This window comes from Labeo rohita, chromosome 10, assembly GCF_022985175.1.
Source record: "Labeo rohita strain BAU-BD-2019 chromosome 10, IGBB_LRoh.1.0, whole genome shotgun sequence".
NCBI lineage: Eukaryota > Metazoa > Chordata > Actinopteri > Cypriniformes > Cyprinidae > Labeo > Labeo rohita.
In genome coordinates this window covers 23,669,121-23,688,607 of record NC_066878.1, presented here as the reverse complement: position 1 = coordinate 23,688,607, position 19,487 = coordinate 23,669,121, and the positions used below count along the sequence as shown (strand labels likewise).

Sequence of the window (19,487 nt, the reverse complement as noted above, 5' to 3'; positions counted from 1 at the left end):
TCAATGACATTTAGAGAAAATTTAAGACTGTTAAACACAAAAAGTCACTTCTTCTTTTACAGAATTAGCTACTCAGTTCGTAGCTCAGTTCCACTGAACTTTGATCAAGGAGGGAGGGAGGCATGTACTTTATGAGCGAGAGAGAGAGAGATAGAGAGAGAGAGAGAGAGAGAGAGAGAGAGAGAGATTTGGTTACACTCTAACTCTAAGAAAGAGAGAGAGAAAGAGAGAAGAGAGATGTCCTAGCACCTTGAGCAGCTTGAGCATTGTGATTGGTTTATTCCGTGAAGCCCGGCCCCAGACCCCTGAATCACTAAAGCAGAGGCTGAGATTCTGTGTGTGAATGAGAAACGAGTACCTAACAGGAGTCTAACAACTCTAAGTTACCCGTGGACAACACCAGAACTCTGGAGGTCAGTATGCTGCTGGATATACTCCTCATCCTTCATCTCCAGGTGCTAGTCATAGCATCTTCATCCTCTTCTGAGGAAGATGGAAGCAGTGAGAGGGAATCCGAACACAGTAAAGGTGAGCAGATCTGCCTGTGACTAAACTCAGAGCATCTGTTAGTGTAATTGTGTGCTGCTTTGTGTGAAATTCTGATCTAAGTGCAGGTTTGTTTGTCTAGCTAGTTTTTCTTGCCAAGTTCTCCAGCCTGTAAAAAAAAATAAATTTGGAAGCACTAAAACATGCATGTTAGTGAAAAGAAATGATAAAAATGATGATCTTTTATATTTAAATTATTTAAGTTTAGTTAAATATTCCATGCAAATGACCCAAAGAAGTAGCAGTGATTTATGAGCATTTAATAAATAAGCTAATTACCAAAAACTGTAAATTATGAAAGTGAGATAAAAAGAGTTTTCTCATGCTGATTAATAGAAGTGAATGTTTCATCCGATTTATGACTCAACAGGTACATTTTAGGTCATCGACTGATATACTGTAAAATGCAATCTACATGAGTAATAATCAGCTCAACAAAAGCATGAGCATATAATCTGTCATGTGCCGTTAAAATATTTTGATTTGATGCTGGAAATCTTTACTGCTCTGTAAACCCGCTGATGATCAACGCATGTGTTTACTATGGTATGGTGCAGTGGTTAATGTTTGATTAGCTTATTGTGAAATAGCTCATAAAAGAATATGTCATTGATAATGAGTGAATGAAAATGAAAAGAAATGGCAAAGAGGAAAGTCCTTCTTCCAGGATGACTTCAATACTGCCAAAAATAAATCACTCTATAAAAGCAAAGATAGAACTTACTGTAAATGAAGAGATAACCTCCAGGGAAGACATAAAAGTAAGGTTTGTTGCTGTGAGTCAATGTGACACGTTCATCAAATATTCCTGGATGGCAAGACTGAGCTGTTTGTGGTTTTCAGAGGTTGGAGAGCGTTTGGTCTACGTGCCGCTCAGAGTGTACCAGCATCTCCAGCTCACCATTCACATGATGTCACTGGTTCCCATAAAACACACACACATCCTGATTCTAATGAAAAACCTTGCCAATTACAGAAATCTAAAATAAGTTGTGTAATTTTGTGTTTTACCCTATGCAATACTGCAAAAAAGTGTCAAAGAAAGCTAACGTGGTGTGAATTGACTGACTCACTGTTTTAAACTGCTGAATAATCTCTGCATGTGCAAGTATGCGTAAATATAAGCATGAGAAAGAATGTCCAGTCACATGAATGAAATCTCCATCTTACCTCTGTGTCAGTGTTTCAGGAGCAAATCAGGACTTAAGTCATCAGTAGGAATAATGTATGAAACAGAAAATACAGAACAAACTGAAAAGCATATGAAAATAATTAACATTTAATATAATGAATGAAAAATCACAAATACAAACTCAGATTTCCAAAAAGCAATATGTTAAGAGTTGTAAAAGCACTGCTGCAACTTGCTACAACAGCTAGAGATATATAGAGGCAAAGTAGTCAGTGTCTGAATTTTATCTCTGACAGCAAATTAATGACAGCAAATGGTAAACAAGCAATTAAGAAACAGATGTGAGAGTGATGTTCTTCTGAATATCAGCATCATGCATGCTGTCATGTAGTTTTTTTCTGGTCACACTTTATTTTAAGGTCCAGTTCTTGCTATTAACAAACCATTAACTAAGGCTTTTGACTCAATAAACTCCTAATTTGCTGCTTATTAATAGTTAGTAAGGTAGTTATTAAGTTTATGTATTGGGTAGGATTAGGGATGTAGAATATGGTCATGCAGAGGATAGAACGTGCTGTAAAATGGGGACATTTCCAGGGACAGGACACCAAAAAATGGGACTGTCACACCTACAGAGGCCGCTCCCATGATAGTTGGTTGACATTAGCGTTTTACCTCAGATCAGCTGTAACAGTCCGACCTCCGCTGTTTGGATGCCGGAGCAGGAATGTAAGTTAGACAAGAATATCTAGACTGAGCGATGGAGGTGTTGTGTTGCTGGATGTAATAATGAACATAGTGGTTGTCATTTACTCCCGACATCTGAGCTGCTGAAGATGCAGTGGATTATGTTTGTTTGTGAAGGGAATGCGCCTCCCGATCTACATATATCCGTCTATGTTTGCACAGATTATTCATGATCCAGCTTCACTTACAGCAGAGCTGATTTTGACAAGATAAAAAGGGTGTTGTTTTACACTACCACTAAGAAATTTTAATCAAAGTATGGAATAGACTTTTAATTAAGACCCTAAAGAATCATATCAACTTGTGGAAAATGGGCATCCGGTGACCCTTTTAATAATAGGCATGCTAATAAGTAACTAGTTAATAGTGAGAATAGTTCCCTATGCTAAAGTGTTACCTTTTTTCTTGGCATTGTACATTTAAATCATGGATTAGCCTTTACTTAATTCTCACTGTGATATTCCGGAGTTTTACGTGGTGCAACAATACTTGTATTATACTATTCGAAGTGATCTGATGAACAGTCTTTCATGCTGATTCATATTATGACCTTAAGCAGTTAAACGTGGCCAGCAATGACTTAACCTCTTTGCCTCCACCACTGAAAAAAAAAATGGCAGAGAAACAATTTTCCAGCAGAAAATGCTAATGGATTTCACATAAATTACACTGTATTAAATGTGAAATTCTGAAACAGAAAAAGTGAAATAGTATTTCCTTGTGAACTTTGTTTTAATTGCAACTTTGAAAAATCATTTTTTACAGCGTTGACACCTCTGTGTTTAGCCGAAAGTGTGTCTGATTTTGAAATCTCATCTGTATGGCTTTTTCTTGCAGTGGCCTGAGCTTTGAATTCTTGTGTTTTGTACGTAGCAGGTTGACTGAGTGACTTTAGCATTAGTGCTGATGTAAGTGAGCAGTGAAGCGTCTGTACCGCTGCACATAATGCTCACATTCACGGAGCTCAATGAAGGAGGGATTGTGTGAGTGAGCTGATGTGTGTGAATAAGGAAAAGATACTGTCTTCTCAATCCAGCTCATTCTCTCACAATGACTAAACCTGTTCTCACAGTTTGTTCATCTACCTGTGCCTGGGCTGCTCTAAAAATCCCATAATTGTACAAGAGCATTATAGCAGCATGTGAAGTCCAAACAGCAAAATTTCGTCTTGGTTCTGATTAGACTTAGTAGGATCCTGTTTGGAGCATTATTTTACAAAGAGTTATCAGAAGAATTTTGATTCATTAAATAAGACATAAATATGACTGAATATTTGATCTGTATAAGTCTTTATATTAAACACATTTCTGACAATATCCATTACTAAAGTTCTAACCACTTGAACCTTGGAAACATTTGTTTAAGAAGGTTGAAATTTAGCATGCATATAGTTTCACATATTTGATATGTTTCACGTTGTGCTGTTCTCTTGATATTTTATGTAGTTGCACTGCCTGTATTGTGTTTCTGCTTATATTTTTGTCATTATAAAGCCACTTTGGATATTAACATCTAATCATGTACTGTAATATTAACACTGTTAGTAGTATTTTAGATGTTTTATAATTACAGGTTTACATTACTAGTTTAATCACATTGGGTTTGACCCTAACATCATTACTTTACATTGAACTATTTTCAGCAATGAAAATATAAAGCAATAATAAGAAAATAAATGGCTATTAGCCAAATGACAGATATAAAGTCAAGTTTGAATTCCTTTCTTTCCTAACACAATCTCTTTCCATTCTTTACAGGTTCTTCTCATCAGGACCACTGGGGTTACCATGGTAAATATTTTTATATATACTTTAACAACCCACAATGAATTTTAAGTTTTGTGTCTAAGTAGTTGATCGTAGCAGACATGTCTAGCACAGTATTACTGTAGTTACTTTCATGACCTCCTAATACAGCAGTATAATACTGTAAGTGAAGAGAATAATAATGTATATGACTTATTTCATTAGGTAAGAAAGCAAGAAAGAGTTCATTCTTTGCATATTTCTTGTATATTTTAGAGTAATGATAACAGTGTAATCAGACTCACAGATTAAAATCCAATTTAAACAGGTCAAGCTATTACCATGCACTTAATAAAAATAAAGAAACAAGGCGTAAGTGTAAAACTCTGTAAGATTTTTATGTTTTTGAAAGAATCGGTTCAGAGAATGATTCAATGACTAACTCATAAAGGTAGCCACATGTTTTATTCCTGTATGAAACTGTATTTGATCAAATTTACTGAGTAATTCACTTATACAAAAAGTCATTTGACGCTAAAAGTTAAACATTTTAATTGTTGTAACATTAAATGTATGCATAAAATGAAATGATTTAATAGAAACTATAGATACACAACCAGTGTTGGGAAGGTTACTTTGGAAATGTAATAGGTTACAGACTACAAGTTACTTGATTTAAAATGTAATAAGTAGTGTAACTTTTCAATTACTTTATTAAAGTAATGTAACTTATTACTTTTAGTTACTTTTTGATTACTTTTCTACATTTCTAATATTTTCAACTGTTAATCATTTTGAAACATTTAAACCAGGCAGAGTGAACCTTACAGTATCACTTAACACTGATTACTGTCAGACTTTCAAAATCCTTTATCACTTGAATGAAGATTATAAGAAGTAACATACATCTTTATTTTGTGATAACAACTGGCTGAATGTACATTATCTAACTTATTGCACAGCTGCTTGATAGATTATTTAGATGTTTCGTGTCAAAATACTTAGACACGAAACACTGATCTGAGTTGAAATATTTGAAAGCAAAGCTTCCATGAAGAAATCAGTTGCTAGCAAACGGCAAGTTCAAACTAGACATTTTAGGGATACAGTGCAGTCATACCAGTTTTCTTACACAACATTTTACCACATAAATATTTAAGTAGTAGTACTAGTTTGTTAGTTATCTTATAAACCATTACAATGTACAAAAAATGGCAGCAACAATAGAGCAAGTCCACGATACCAGGATGACAGAATTAAGAAATTGTACACATAATTTTGAATTAAGCTTTAACATTTTATTAGCTAACCAAATGCAAAGCTTCCACAAAGAAAAAATAATGAGCATATAGCACTGACTTAAGTTGCCCCGAAAGAGTCTGAGCTGTGTAATCATTTAATTTAAAGCACAGCCACCACAAATTCAGACTTTTTCTTTTACTTATATTTTTGGGCTTTTTATGCCTTTTATTGTGATAGGACAGTAGAGAAATGAAAGGAAAGAGCTGGGAGGAGAGAGGGGAGCAGGATCGGCAAAGGACCTCGAGACGGGAATCAAACACTGTGAACGCAGTTGTGTTATATGTCATAACATAAATAACATCATAACAAGAAATAGTTTAATAGCTATGATACTGGGTTTGAAATCAAATGTTTGCATAGTAATGACAGAAAACGCTAACATCTAACAATGCCTTGGAAAAAACAATCTTTAAAAATAAAGTTTATGCATAAACCCAAATAGGAAATAAAACAGTTATCGAATAAGCATGTGTCCTATTCTGTGTCCTAAACTCCTGAAACATTAGTGTCTCATTTTAGAGCAGTCAATGCAATTTAAAAGAAGTATATTTAAATCTGTAAGTGGGGGTGGGTGTGTGAAAAAATTCAGATGTAATCCCCTTTGTAATCACTGGCATTTTTCAAAAGTAACTGTAATTTAATTACATATTTTTTCTCAGTAACTGTAACTAATTACAATTACATTTATTTTGTAATTAAATTACGTAATTTTCCATTACATGTAACTAGTTGCTCCCCAACACTGTACACAACACCTCACAAATATTCTAAAAAAAAGCAAAACAAATACAAGTGAAAACAATATACATATATACAAACTTTTGCTCTGCATGACTTTATTACTTTATTGTGTCTTTGTGACATTAGTATTGGTTCTTGTGAAACAAAGTATAAGCCTTGTGTCCTTCAATAATCTGTGTTTCAATCATGAACACACCAAGGTCTCAAAGTCTCAAAGCTTTTGAAATACTTATTTGTATTGTGAGCATTTTAAGGCATGGAACTTGCAAGTCTTAGCACGGTTAATACTTTACTGTTTGCTGCTCACTATAAACATTGCAGATGCTAATTTGCTCAATAGCACACGTGATTAAACAGCCATGAAGTAAAAAAGTTGCAACAGTTTTAGCAATACATGCAATACAACTGTGTGCTCTATGGGTAACACTTTATAGTAACAGTACATAAATAAGCATGTACTAATACCAAAATGAAATATTAGTTTAATATGAAGTAATGATGAGTTAAGGCAGGCACTAATCAAGAACTATCCTTAACTACAACATGAGTCATTTGTGAACCAGAGTGTCAAAAATTCATTTGTGCATAACAACCAATTTAACAACATGTTTGTTAGTTAATGTATTAATTAACATTTTGGGGTATGTTTTCACATCACATGAATTAACATTTAACAATTATTCGCTGTCACTGTAAAGTTTTTCTGCTCTATCTGTTCTAGTGCTTTTTATGTTTAGTATAAGGCATTTAAAGGAGAAGTCCTCTTCCAGAACAACAATTCACAAATAATGTACTCACCCCCTTGTCATCCAAGATGTTTGTGTCTTTCTGTCTATAGTCATAAAGAAATTATGTTTTTTGAAGAAAACATTTCAGGATTTTTCTCCATATAATGGACTGATATGGTGCTCCGAGTTTGAACTTCCAAAATGTAGTTTAAATGCAGCTTCAAAGGGCTCTAAACGATCCCAGCCGAGGAAGAAGGGTCTTATCTAGCGAAACGATCGGTTATTTAAATAAAAATAATACAATTTATATACTTTTAAATGTCAAACGCTCATCTTTGGGTATGTCGAAAAACTCCAATCGTATTTTCTCCCTCAACTTGATCTTCTTTGCATGTTCACTTTATAAAGACTGTGTCAGTACTTCTGCAGCGATGTAGGATGATTTTGAAATGATTTTTGAAGTTGAGGGAGAAAATACGATTGGAGTTTTTCGACATACCCTAACTGTCTTGAACCATAATACACAGAGTTCAGGGAGAAAAAGACAAGATGAGCGTTTGTGATTAAAAAGTATTTAAATTGTATTTTTTTTAATGAAAATGATCAATCGTTTTGATAGATAAGACCCTTCTTCCTCAGCTGGGATCATTTACAACCACATTTAAACTACATTTTGGAAGTTCAAATTCGGGGCACCATATTAGTCCATTATATGCAGAAAAACGCTGAAATGTTTTCCTCAAAAAACATAATTTCTTTACGACTGAAGAAAGAAAGACATGAAGATCTTGGATGACAAGGGGGTGAGTACATTATCTGTAAATTGTTGTTCTGGAAGTGGACTTCTCCTTTAAGAGTATTGCTCTTTGTTATCAGGCTCTGAACAATGGCCTTGGATTTTAGAAAGGCACTATACAAATAAAACATGTTATGTAATGCCATCAGTTAACTTTTAAATAAAATGATATTGTTAAAGCTGCTGTATGTTAATGATTTTTTTTTTGTCTCGTTCAGATCAGGAATCGTGGTTATCTGCGTTTGAACACTGTAGAGGGAAATCTCAGTCTCCAATCAACATAGATACTCGTAATGTTCCGTATGACCCTAAACTCCCTCCGCTTAAACTGGAGGGTTATGATCTCACTGGCTCAACCGCTCTTACCCTCATCAACAACGGACACACATGTAAGTCAATGCTCTTTCACACCAAGATATTAAACAGAATGTTACTGTTCACACCAGAACATCAAAATACTAAAATGAACTGTTTTTAGTTCAGCTGTCAGTATATCAATGGCATTTGACAGTGTTATTATTTGTAGAAACAAACAAAACAAAACAAAAAACAAGGACAATCCCACTTTTATGTATTTTGACGATCACAGGGGAGACAATTGTTGGTTGGCGCAACTTTTTTACATTAAGTTAAATATGTATGTAAAACACTAGGAACAATTCTCACTGTTAACTAGCTGCTTATTAGCATGCATATTAATAACATATTGGCTATTTATTAGTACATATAAAGCGCATATTAATGCCTTATTCTGCATGACTGTATTTTAGATCCCTTAAGTTTAGGTATCCAACCCCATACCTAAACTTAACAACTACTTTACTAACTATTAATAAGCAGCAAATTAGGAGTTTATTGAAACAAAAGTCATAGTTGTCCCCTTTTAAGCACCCCCTATTTTGGTAGTTAATTAGGTAATAGTGAGAACTGGTCCCCAAATTAAAGTGTAACCTTCTTTCATGCTGGTAAATTGATGGTAAAAAAAAAATGGTAAAATTAAGTAATTAAAGTTTTAGACAATATTGCCAGCTATTTTGTGTATTTTTGGTCTACCGAAAATAATTGTTAAAAATTAAGTCAAAGCAGAGTCAGTCATTGTATCTTGGAGTTATAAAATGACGATTGTGTCAAAGCCACTTTACAGTATTAAACAGGAAAAAAGTGTGTCAATAATAAAAAGAGACAATAGTAATCACTCACTCTCAGTTAAAGTCAGTTAATCATTGATTCAGTGATGTCATTGTCAGGTCAGTTCAAATAGTATCTGTGCAATCAAGTTGACAACTAAGCAAACCAAAGGCAATAGTGGTAAGAACCAAAACTCTGTGGTAGAAACGGAGAAAAAGTCTTGGGAGAAACTAGGCTCAGTCGGGGGGGCCAATTCTCTTTTGGCCAGATGAAACCGGCATGATGTGGTTTAATTCCAGACTGCAACACAAGTCAGATTGTGCAGAGGACTCGTCTGGTTCTTGTGGGCTCTCTAGTTGACGAGGATCTATAACTTCTGGAAGCACCTTTTTTAGTAGCTTAGATGGAATAGGGTCTAACATACATGCTTGTTTAGATGAATTAACAAATGAATACAGTCCTTCCTGTCATATAGCAGAAAATGAGTGGAATTGTTCCTTAGGAGATCAGTAGTGTATATGATGTGTTACTGTAGCGGACGGCTGCACGTTTATAATTTTATCACTAATATTATCGATCTTGGAAGTAAAGAAGATTGTAAAGTCATTACTGTTGTGCTTTATTTTCATTCATTTGAACTGTACTGAATCCATTGTACTGAATAAATACCTGGGGATGTTTTTGTTTTCTTCCAAAAGAGACAAAAAGTAAACAGATCTATCAGTTTTAAGGCCATTCTGTAAGAGGAAGTACTGTTCCTCCATGCAATATGAAATACCTCTAGTTTTTTAACAACTGTGCTCCATTTTCCAGGCTACTCTCTTTAGGGTTCGAGTGTGCTCGTTATACTACGGACTACGGTTTTCCTTAATCTTTAAGTGTAAAGGAGCAACTGTATCTAAAGTGCTAGAAAACAGAGTCCATAGTTTCTGTTAGAGCAACTAGTGAGCTATTGTATTTGCTGAGGAATTGAGACATATCAGGAAGATTATTTACAAAGCAGTGTTTTGTGGTAAAATTGATGGTTCTACCATATTTGTAACTAGGAGCTGAATTAGCAGATGAGGTATCATCACTCTTCTGCAGAATTTCAACACCATGCACATCAATTCCATGTGACAGTATTAAATCTAGAGTATGATTACGACAACGAGTAGGTCCTGACACGTGTTGCCTAACCTCAATAGAGTTTAGGATATCTACAAATGCTGATCCCAGTGTATCTTTTTTGTTATCTAAATAGATATTAAAATTAGCCAACAATTAAGACTTTATCTGTAGCCAGCACTAACTCAGAGAGAAAATCAGCAAATTCTTTGATAAAGTCTGTATGGTGCTCTGGTGGACTATATACAGTAGCCAGTACAAATGTCAGTTTGGATTTATCATTAACATTTATTACACTAGATTAAGTTATATAAAGCACCATTACTTCAAACAAATTATATTTTAAACCAGACCTCACCAGGTTTCTGTCAAACAGAGCAGGCGTTTTAATAGAAAGGGATCCAATATTCAATAAGCAAAGCTTTGTCATTTGTTTATCTGTATTTTATCTCTTTTTTAATTGTTAAACATCAGTTAAATTGTTACCCTTAAATTGTTTTGGACTTTTTTTTTTTGGGAACAGATAATATGACATCTAGGTGAAAGAGTCTCTATGTGCTAAGAATTAACTGATTTCTGTGATGTGAGGTGGCTAGCCAGTCGGTTGGTTTAGCCAATCTGTCTGCTTCCTGACTTGGGCTCCAGGTAGTCAAGTACAAACTCTAAGACTATGTGCCATAGATAAAAGAGCGGCACCACCCCTGGAGCGATGAAGACCAGTAGTAGTGTTTTATTTCTGAATGAATGTGCTTTTTGAAAGAATCAGTTGACTCAGTGACTCATAAATGCAGCCATATGTTTCATTCCTGCTTCATCTGTGTATTTGATCAGATTTATTAACCAAATCATTTAGTCAAAATAAATTAATACATAGAGACAGCCAGTTTTACACTTTAACTGATAAAAAGGACTAAAAATGAACAGTTTTAAAGGGTGGCTTTTACATAATGCCTAAATATGAGCTTTATTTAGCAACTGTTTTTGATGCTGACTTAAATTCCATTACCTTATATTAATTGAAGCAGTAGGTCCTTCAGAAATTAAAAGACGTCTGAAATGCATGTTTTTTTCTGTTCCTCCATCAGTGCAGCTGAGCCTGCCGAGCAACATGCGTATCATGAGGGGATTCGATCACGTTTATGTTGCAGCCCAGCTCCACTTCCACTGGGGAACTAAAGAGGTCCCTGGTTCAGAGCACACTATAGATAATGTTCATTTCCCTGCTGAGGTGAGCTGAGATAAAGGAAACACACTGTTTAATGGTCTGTCTAAAGACAAACTTTTATGGAAAATTAATGTTACAATGTACCATTTAGAGATGGTGTTATTGGCCCAGTCTTTCTGGAACATGAGTGATTATAAAAAATTGCATAATGTGTGATATATTACATAAACACATGCTAAAACAATTTCTTCAATCCCTAGATCCACGTGGTTCATTATAACTCCAAATACGCAAATCTCGCTGAGGCTGCTACTAAAGCTGATGGATTGGCAGTGTTAGGAGGATTCATAGGTGTAAGACTTTTAACTAAAACCTTCTGGCTGCATGTAAAAGAATGTGGTCCCAATACAGTCTTTGCAATACATTTGTTAGTATTTCCTTTTGACTTTGTCCTCAACAGATTGGCCTTCATGATAATGATAACTATGAGAAGATCCTGTCTGCTTTAAAAGACGTCAGCATAGAGGGTAAGAAACCGGAACTGGAACTAATAACCCTCAACAAAGCATTGATGATTATCATCCAACCTGATCGAATGGTCTTTTTTCAGAGTCAGACACAGAGATTCCTGGTTTTAATGTGCGCCATCTACTGCCAGACAGCCTGGAGAGGTTTTATAGGTACAACGGGTCCCTGACAACCCCTCCATGTTTTCAGACGGTCAGCTGGACTGTGTTTAACGAATCAATCAGAGTGTCAAGAAAACAGGTCAGACTGCTCACCAGTAATGGGAATAATGGCGTTACTAATGCCATTACTATTTTCAGTAACGAGTATTCAAACAAATTACTGTTTCCCCCGTTACAACACCATTACTAGCAATAAGCCGCTTGTGGGCGTGATAAGAGATAATGAGTTTAGACTGGAAAAACTGGAGCTCACGTTGGTATCACACAGATTACTTTATCAGAGAATATTTGTTTTCGACATGACTTCATTTAAAAGTAGACATTTCTATACAGCTTTCTATACATATATTTCCCATGTCTGTAAAGTAGGCATTTGCTGAGATTCAGGTTGTTATACATGTCTGTGAAGAGTTGTGAAGGAGACCGAGACAGCAATGAGCGCACCCTGTTTATTTTCTTTATTTTACAAAAGCACATTGTTTTGTTGTTATTATGACTACACAAATAAAAGTAAACCCTTTGTAGTTTATATGATATGAAGTAGTTATATGATACCTTATGCTTATCTGTGGGATGTTTTTCATGTCCGTGGGCTGGAGCGACCCCAATAACAAAATATTTAGTCTCTGGAAGGTGTCGCTCACATTGTCATTGTCACATTGTTTTATTCATTTAACATATTTCATGTAGGGGCATCACCAATATTTAGTTAAGTTATTTGACATATTTGAACATTTTTAAAAAAGTAACACAGCGGTTACTTTTAAGATGATGTAACTCAGCTACTAACTCAGTTACTATTTCTGAGAAGTAACACACAAGTCAAGTTCACACAAGAGAGCACCATGTCATTTACTGCATTTGCTGATCAATCCAATCCTATCTAAATCATTTGTGTTTTTTATTTTATTAGCTGGCGGCCTTGGAGGACACGTTAAAAACTGAACATAACAAGCTTTTGTCCAAAAACTTCAGAGCGCCACAACTTCTGCATGGAAGAAAAGTGCTGGCATCTTTCCACACAGGACCCCATATAGGAAGTATGTACAATCTATATGAGGCCTTTTAGCTGTTTTATACCTAATTTTGTTGCAATCTACAGTGGCCACAAGATTAGTGTATTTTATTTACTATTTAACTGCACTGACACACTTGATGAGAACAAAATGCCATTATCGTTGTTTTCCATGTTTGTGGAGTAAATATTTTTACAAAGCTTTTTAAAAATGCCGGGTAGCTGGTGTTTCGTATGCATTTGGCCAATCAGCGCACACTTATGTCACTTATAGCTCCTATATAGCTGTTTTAGACCCTTTTAGTTCCCCCAAATGGAGTTCCTAGAACTAAATACATTCCTAGTTCCTGTGATGTGAACACGCCAAAACAGCGGCAACTTCCGCCAGTAGTTCTAGGAACTATTAAAAGGTTCTTCCAGTGCAAAAGTCCATAATGTGAACTAACTAGAGTCAGATAATGACACAAACTTTGAAACACTGGTACTGAATTTAATTGAATCAACACTGAACTAACTTCAAGTAAATAATGATGTCATTGTCTTAAGTTTATCTAAATGCAATCTGTATGGTTTTTCTTATTTCCTCTTGAAACAATCTGTACTGTCAATCCACATGTATATTATATAGATTTTGTTTTGTGCTTTTCAGAACCCAAAGCTCTAGCGCCCGAAACAGAAGACAGCAGTATAATGGAATCTAGTGGTAAGAATCTACCATTTACCATACTCTGAATCTACAGCAGGATTTAACTTCAAACGCATTTTATATCAGAGGTCATTGTCTTGTGTTGATGTTATCTATTTTTATGGTGCTAACATGATGTCTTTTGATCATTTAACACAAGGAAGAAAAAGAGACTATGTAATAAAAATATAAAACAAAACCAGAGTAAATTCAGCGGTAAATCCTTAGCTCTCTGTCTGTCACAGTAACATGAACGTTTGCGTTTTTAAAGGTTGTTGTTGTTGTTTTCCACAGGACACATTCTGGCGATTATCTTTGGCGCTCTGTTTGCTATCACATTGCTGGTCTTCTCCGTGTACACATATCGACAGCGGAAAAAGTACTCAAAGTATGTTCATATCCATCTCTGATTTATCACCACTTTATCTGACCGAAGTCAGTATTTGTAACCTTTTAATACTATCTGCTTTTTAGAAAAAGACTGAACATGGTTCTCTGTCTCTTTTTTTCTACAGGTTTAAAAAAGACTCCAAGCAAAATGTTATTTATAAACCAGCCGCCATTGGAAAGGACATGGATCAAACCTCTGTTACTGTAACATAAGCCACATAAATATTCAGAAACTAGTTTTGTCTTGTGTGTTAAGCGAAGAGAGTTCAGAGTGAGATTTTGGAATTAATTGCATTTTGTAATGTTGGATATCATTGCACTCCTGGACAAAAAAAAAGGCCAAGGTCCAAAATGACTAAACACTAAGGTTTAATTGTCTTAACCACAAATTATTGGTCAGGAAATAGCTCAATTTAAGCAAATGCACTACTTAAAAAACCCATTGCCGTCTCAGAAAACGTTTTGGCCAGAATATGGGATGTTTGATTCAGACTGGTTGTGTGGAGTGATGAATCACAATAAGACATGAGTTGCGTAGTGTTGAGCCAGAGCGGTGTCTGGTGAGAAATATGATGATGAATGCATTTCTAGCACAGTGAAGCATGGGGGAAGACGTGTCATTGTGTGAGGAGCCTTTCAGCTGCTTCTGCTAGTGAGCTGATCACTGTCAAAACTCAGTTAATGCTTTGGAGTATAGACCTTTTTCCTTTTTTTGCCATTACGATGCTCTTCTGTTCCGGTCTCCATAGGAACCCATTCATATAGCGGCTATCTGTTTTTAATGTAGCTAACGTCGGCAGCTTTGTGTCATCTGTGTGTGTCATTAAACTTTGAGGAGTGAGGCACTGACAAATGGCAGTCATTGCAACATTGCGAAGTGGTGGTGCTAAGGAGCCATGTGCTTTTTAAAAACATTTAAATAGGTTTAACATTAGATTATCAGTTTGGAATATCTAATTTGATGAGAAACACTGCAGACCGGAAAAGAAAAGCATCCTTCCGGTTAAGAGTCAGACATGACTTGGTTCCAACAACTAAAAAAAATGTTATCTAAAGAGTAATGATCAGATGTTATTTTTCAACAAGACAATGCTTCTGTCTATACTGCAAAGATGACCAAGAAATTTAAAGAAAACTAAAGGAGAAGGCTATTAAGTTAGTTTACCCACAGTATGAATGCAGCCCTTGGTAGTTTCCAGAAGTGATTTGTGATTAAAATGGTTAAGATAATTAACAGACCACTAAATATTTTGCCATTTGGCTTGGCCCACTTTTTTTTTTTTTTTTTGCCTTGGAGTGAAAAAGGTTATTGCAACTTTTTATCTCACAAGACTTTTTTTCTTAAAGTTTTGTGATATATAAAGTCAGAATTGGGAGATATAAACTCGCAATTCTAAGAAATTAAGTCAGAACTGGGAGATATAAGCTTGCAGTTCAGACTTTTTCTCAGAATTGCATGATATAAACTCACAATTGCAAGTTATAAAGTCCAATTTCGAAGAGAAAAAGACTGATATGTTCTCAGAATTGCGAGTTTATATCTCACAATTCTGACTTAATAACTCAGAACTGCAGAGACATTCTAAAATGCTTTAACGCTTAACGTGGCTTAATGCATTAAAACAGTGTTTTTAAATGACCAAAACCAATAAACAATACTAATAAATCATGCTATGCACAGACAAACTTGTGTTCGGTCTTTTAAATTCACTGTTGTATTGCATTAAGCCACGTTAAGCATTAAGCGTTTTCCTCCCATAGAAAACCATTATAAGAAAAACACTTAACGCGCAGTTAAATGCATTGCATTCGTATTATGTCTCATATCTTGCTTATCTAATGATTCATTAACAATGTTTATTGAGTTTGGTCAATTACAAAAAACTGTTCTAATGCATTAAGCCATTAAGCATTTTCCTTGTGGGAGGAAACTGCAAGATATAAACTCGCAATTCTGAGAAAAAAGTGAGAATTGTGAGTTTTTATCTTGTAATTCTGACTTTATTTCTCACAGTTGTGACTTCATTCTCTTCATTCTCAGTTTATGTCTCACAATTCTGACTTTATAACTCTAAATTGTGAGTTTATATCAAGTCAAGTCAAGTCACCTTTATTTATATATTGCTTGTAACAATACAGAATTGTGTCAAAGCTGCTGTACAGTATTAAATATGAAATAGTGCATCAATAACGCAAAAGGGCAACAGTAAACACTCAATTATCAGGTAAAGGCAGTTCATCATTGGATTCAGTGATGTCATCATCGCAATTCAGATTTGTGAGTTTATATCTTGCAATTCTGACTGTATAACTAAATTGTGAGATTACACCACGCAATTCTGACTTCATTTCTCAGAATAGCAATTAGTTTATATCTCACAGTTCTGACTTTATAACTGAGAAAAAAAGTCAGAATTGTGAGATGTAAACTTGCAATTGCGAACAAAAAGTCAGAACTGAGATAAAAAGTCGCAATTACCGTTTTTTTTTTCTTTTTTTTTTAACATTTTTTTATTCAGTGGCAGAAACAGGCTTCCATAGTTTTTTGTACAAAGATGTGTCAACAAATTTTTCTCCTTTTTATTTTTAATGGTGTTTTTTCCCATTGTATTTAGTAACTTAAATGATCATGTTGTAAATATTATATTAATCTCCTACAAAATGTATAATGTAACTCAAACAGTATCTGATCAGAACCTAGTTGGCATTTAGATAAACTGTCAACCACATTCATGTATTACCTAGATAGTGATCACTGCCTCCAATCTCCAGTCATCTTACAGTGGACTTTAGAAACTTTTAGTCATGATATACTTACAACTATACTAACTTTGTGAAGCTGCGTGACAAAACTTGTGGAAAAATCTTCAGTCACTTCTCTCATAATGGACTGTTCTTTACCCCCTTCGCTGCAGGTAAGTATCAAACACGGTCCAGATTACTAAACATTTACACAAGGATTTCTGTCAGCGCCGGCAATGTTTAAGACGATTAAACTTTGAATTTGGAAAGCGCTTTGGAAAGTTGAGTTAACCTATATGTGTTATAAATAAGAAGTTATGAAAGGTCGTGTAGAGGTGTGTATTTCAACACATTTTGTTGAAGACTGACTGTGAAGCATGCAATCCAATGCATCTTGCAGGTCACAAGGTCAGTTCTCAGATTTCAGTAAGATATTTACACAAGGGCAGAGGTCACATGACTCTGAGAGCCTAAAGCAACAAATACCTTTAACACTTTATACATTAACATGAGTCAATGCAATAGCTAACATGAAACAATGATTCAACAGCATTTATTAATCTCAACTGTCAATTACCAATAAAATCTTTAAAAATGAGCATTAAAGAGACAATTGTGTTGTTCTAAACCTGTGTGAGTTTCTTTCTTCTGCTGAACACAAATGCAGATATTTTAAAGAAAATGGGTAACCAAATAGTTTTTGGTCCCAGCTGACTTCCATAGTGTTATTTCTCCTCACATTATGGAAGTCAATGGGGGCCAGAAATGTTTGTGTTTAGCAGAATAAAGAATTTTCTATGGGTTTAGATCAACAAATGATGACAGAATTTTCATTTTTGGGTGAACTGTCCCTCCGCAGACATTCACTAATATTTACCCTCTGGTTGTGTTCGCATTCCTGTCACACTTGTGGTGTTCCTGGTCAAAAATGACCGGCTTATGAATCTCTCATTATGCTATATTATCACCAAATTCAATCTTTTTGTCAAATAGTTTTTTTTTTTTTCCATTTAGGAATGGTTTCGTGTTTCTATTTGCATCTGATTAATCGTAGGTCTCATTTATCCAAAAGTAGGCACCTCATTACTATTGTGAGTATTGTACCTATTTCATCCTACCATGAACTGCATGCAATATGCTTTTATGATAACTCTCTATCTCTCTCTCTCACACACATGCTCAAACTGCCTTGTCTTTAGCCTACGTTTTTCATGTTCTCACAGAGTAGACGAAAGTTTACAAATAAATGCTTTAGCACAGAGAGAGATTCAGCTTGTTGTTTCATGATATTGTCTGTGTTTGACAGTGTCAGTGTGCAGGATATATATAACTAAAATATAACAGTTTTGGTTTGTTGTTCCATAAAATGTTATAATGTAAATAAACAATGTGTTCTTTCTTGTATGTCACGATGTTCAGATTTAACAGGAACAGCGTAAGTGTTACTTTGTGCCCCTTTTTCAGAAAATAAAAGCATTTCAAAATAAAGGTCCTGTTTGTGATCTTCCCCATTAATTTTCAATGGCTGGCCATTTTTTAAAAAGTGACTTTGTGCAATTTTGTACAAAATAAAGGCATTTAAAAGCAAACTTCCTGATTGAACATTAAAGCACACTAGTGTGAGAAACAGTGCAAATTTTTATATATTTTTGAAAATGATTCATAAGAAATGTTTTTTTTCACTCAAAAAATGAGGTACCTACTCTCAGATAAATGAGACATGATTAATCAGATGCAAATAGAAACACAAAACCAGTCCTAAATGAAAGAAAACAAGTTGACAAAAAGGTTGAATCCAATATTTGGTGACAATATAGCATAATGAGAGATTTATAAGCAATTGTTTGGAGTCTGGTCATTTTTGACCTGGAACATCACAAGTGTGACTTTTGTGCAATTTTGTACAAAATAAAAGCATTTAAAAGCAAACTAGTGTGATAAACAGTGCTAATTTTACACATTTTTTTAACTCATATTGTGAAAATTATTCATAAAAAAATACTTTTTCACTCAGAAAACAGGGTACCTACATTTAAAAATAAAGGTGTTTTACGATGCCATAGAAGAACCTTTTTTGTCTAAATGGTTTCATAAAGAACATTCAACATCTGAAGAACTCAAAAGGTTCTTTGTAGTGAAAGAAGATTCTTCAGATTTTAAAAGGTAAGAAAGAGATGGTTCTTTGTGAAACCAAAAATGGTTCTTCTATGGCATCACCTTTCGAAGCACCTTTATTTTTAAGAGTGTACTCTCAGAAAAACGAGGCCTACGATTAATCAGATACAAACAGAAACACAAAACCAGTCCTAAATGAAAGAAAACAAGTTGACAAAAAGAATGAATTTAATATTTGGTGACAATATAGCATAATGAGAGATTTATAAGCAATTGTTTGGAGTCCAGCCATTTTTGACTAGGTGAAAACTCAACTAAAACTCAAAAAAAATTCTGAGAAGTTACACCCTGTGTGAACAAAGTCAGTGAGTTTGAGTCCAATGCAATAATGTTAACTAGTATTTTTGGGACAATTTGACCCGAACACAACTGGTTAATGAACATCTTAACCATAAAAAAACATCAACTTATGCATTCCAGTCTAGATTTACAAAAATGTGATTTACATAAACATGTACCATATCTTCTGGAATAAAACTTTTGCTTATTGAAAATAACTGATTCAATGAAATTATTAACAGGGAATTTTTAATCTTTTTGTCATACCAATTTTGCATATGAACAGCAATCTGATTCCCTGTTTGGCACATCATATTCTTAGAAACTTTATAAAGCAGCATTAAAATGTTACATAATTACAAGAAGTCCTTTCGA

At 34.6% G+C, this 19,487-nt stretch overlaps 1 protein-coding gene across 1 annotated transcript; it reads left to right on the top strand.

Annotated features, from left to right (window-relative positions):
- The first annotated feature begins 308 nt into the window (after window positions 1-308).
- ca9 (carbonic anhydrase IX) lies at window positions 309-19,132 on the top strand. Its single transcript, XM_051121426.1, has 11 exons — window positions 309-528; window positions 4,183-4,215; window positions 7,956-8,126; window positions 11,058-11,200; window positions 11,398-11,490; window positions 11,598-11,664; window positions 11,748-11,905; window positions 12,740-12,866; window positions 13,491-13,544; window positions 13,821-13,914; window positions 14,042-19,132. Exons 1-11 carry the CDS (start codon window positions 420-422, stop codon window positions 14,127-14,129), a joined length of 1,137 nt encoding a protein of 378 aa, XP_050977383.1. The 5' UTR covers window positions 309-419; the 3' UTR covers window positions 14,130-19,132.
- The last annotated feature ends 355 nt before the right edge of the window (window positions 19,133-19,487 follow it).